Raw genomic sequence first — 2,500 nt, forward strand, 5'->3', positions numbered from 1 at the left:
AGGCTTCTGTAGTAGCTCTTCCACCAGAGAGAGGGACGCCATGCTGATCTGCACACACACACACACACACACACACACACACACACACACCACACACACACACACACACACACACACACACACACACACACACACACACACACACACACACACACACACACACACACACACACACACACACACACACACACACACACACACACACCCTCAGCTGTAGTTACCCTCACCTGTAGCTACCCTCACCTGTAACTACCCTCACCTGTAACTACCCTCACCTGTAGTTACCCTCACCTGTAACTACCCTCACCTGTAGTTACCCTCACCTGTAGTTACCCTCACCTGTAACTACCCTCACCTGTAGTTACCCTCACCTGTAACTACCCTCACCTGTAGTGACCCTCACCTGTAGTTACCCTCACCTGTAACTACCCTCACCTGTAGTGCCCCTCCCCTGCAGTTACCCTCACCTGTAGTTACCCTCACCTGTAACTACCCTCACCTGTAACTACCCTCACCTGTAGTGACCCTCACCTGTAGTGACCCTCACCTGTAACTACCCTCACCTGTAGTGACCCTCACCTGTAGTTACCCTCACCTGTAACTACCCTCACCTGTAGTTACTCTCACCTGTAGTTACCCTCACCTGTAGTTACCCTCACCTGTAGTGACCCTCACCGGTAGTTACCCTCACCTGTAACTACCCTCACCTGTAGTGACCCTCACCTGTATCTACCCTCACCTGTAGTTACCCTCACCTGTAGTTACCCTCACCTGTAACTACCCTCACCTGTAGTGACCCTCACCTGTAGTTACCCTCACCTGTAACTACCCTCACCTGTAGTGACCCTCACCTGTATCTACCCTCACCTGTATCTACCCTCACCTGTAGCTACCCTCACCTGTAACTACCCTCACCTGTAGCTACGCTCACCTGTAGTTACGCTCACCTGTAGTTACCCTCACCTGTAACTACCCTCACCTGTAACTACCCTCACCTGTAGTGACCCTCACCTGTATCTACCCTCACCTGTATCTACCCTCACCTGTAGCTACCCTCACCTGTAGCTACCCTCACCTGTAACTACCCTCACCTGTAGTGACCCTCACCTGTAACTACCCTCACCTGTAGTTACCCTCACCTGTAGTTACCCTCACCTGTAGTGACCCTCACCTGTAGTGACCCTCACCTGTAACTACCCTCACCTGTAGTTACCCTCACCTGTAGTGACCCTCACCTGTAGTGACCCTCACCTGTAACTACCCTCAACTGTAGTTACGCTCACCTGTAGTTACCCTCACCTGTAGTGATCCTCACCTGTAGTTACCCTCACCTGTAGTTACCCTCACCTGTAGTGACCCTCACCTGTACCTGTAGTTACCCTCACCTGTAGCTACCCTCACATGTAACTACCCTCACCTGTAGCTACCCTCACATGTAACTACCCTCACCTGTAGCTACCCTCCCCTGTAGTTACTCTCACCTGTAGTTACCCTCCCCCGTAATTACCCTCAACTGTAGTGACCCTCCCCTGTAGTGACCCTCACCTGTAGCTACCCTGCCCTGTAATGACCCTCCCCCGCAGTGCCCCTCCCCCGTAGTTACCCTCCCCCGTAGTGACCCTCCCCCGTAGTGACCCTCCCCCGTAGTGACCCTCCCCCGTAGTGCCCCTCCCCTGTAGTGCCCCTCCCCCGTAGTGTCCCTCCCATGTAGTGCCCCTCCCCTGTAGTGCCCCTCCCCCGTAGTGCCCCTCCCCCACAGTGCCCCTCCCCTGCAGCTCTCACCTGGTCAGAGATGTGGTCGCAGCGCTGCAGCAGCAGGTGAGTCAGAGCGTCCGTCCTCAGCAGGAAGTGAACGATCTGATCCAGCAGAGAGGAGGACTGGACCAATCGGACGACAGCAGAGAGGAGCGAGGTGGAGACCAGGACCACCTGCTCACACCTGCACACACACACCTGCTCACACACACAAGAAGAAGCTCTGCAGTGTACCTGTGCAGGTAGACAGGAAGTCAGACTCACGTGTGCAGCAGCTGAGGCTGAAGAACGTCCACCAACCAGAACCGATGAACACACTGAGCTAGCTTCAGCGCTAACACCTGCTAACACACACATGTTAACATGAGACTCTGAATCACAGACACAACGTGTGTGTGTGTGTGTGTGTGTGTGTGTGTGTGTGTGTGTGTGTGTGTGTGTGTGTGTGTGTGTGTGTGTGTGTGTGTGTGTGTGTGTGTGTGTGTGTGTGTGTGTGTGTGTGTGTGTGTGTGTGTGTGTGTGTGTGTGTGTGTGTGTGTACCTGTGGAGCCTCTCTCATCAGGTGATCCAGGAAGTCCAGCCAGGAGAAGAAGTTGGTCATGTGACCAGAGGCCGGAGACTCAGAGCTGCAGCGGGAAAACTGAGAGCTGCAACACAGAGACACGAGTACTGAGTGTGTGTGTGTGTGTGTGTTCACTGTGTAGTGTGTGTTCAGTGTGTGTTCAGTGTTTTCAGTGTGTGTTCA

General features: G+C 53.8%; 1 protein-coding gene across 1 annotated transcript in view; it reads right to left on the minus strand.

Annotated features, from left to right (window-relative positions):
* Nucleotides 1-3: 3 nt before the first annotated feature.
* Nucleotides 4-2,500, minus strand: part of fhip2b (FHF complex subunit HOOK interacting protein 2B) — a gene marked incomplete at its 3' end in the record, with an annotated part of 21,116 nt that continues 18,619 nt past the window's right edge. The window contains exons 9-12 of the mRNA XM_034076796.1: nucleotides 2,297-2,402; nucleotides 2,020-2,096; nucleotides 1,783-1,939; nucleotides 4-48 (exon numbers count right to left, since the gene is read on the minus strand). Coding sequence (XP_033932687.1) covers nucleotides 4-48; nucleotides 1,783-1,939; nucleotides 2,020-2,096; nucleotides 2,297-2,402 — 385 coding nt within the window. The remainder of the gene's footprint in view (nucleotides 49-1,782; nucleotides 1,940-2,019; nucleotides 2,097-2,296; nucleotides 2,403-2,500) is intronic.

Source organism: Pseudochaenichthys georgianus, unplaced genomic scaffold (genome assembly GCF_902827115.2).
Source record: "Pseudochaenichthys georgianus unplaced genomic scaffold, fPseGeo1.2 scaffold_1038_arrow_ctg1, whole genome shotgun sequence".
NCBI lineage: Eukaryota > Metazoa > Chordata > Actinopteri > Perciformes > Channichthyidae > Pseudochaenichthys > Pseudochaenichthys georgianus.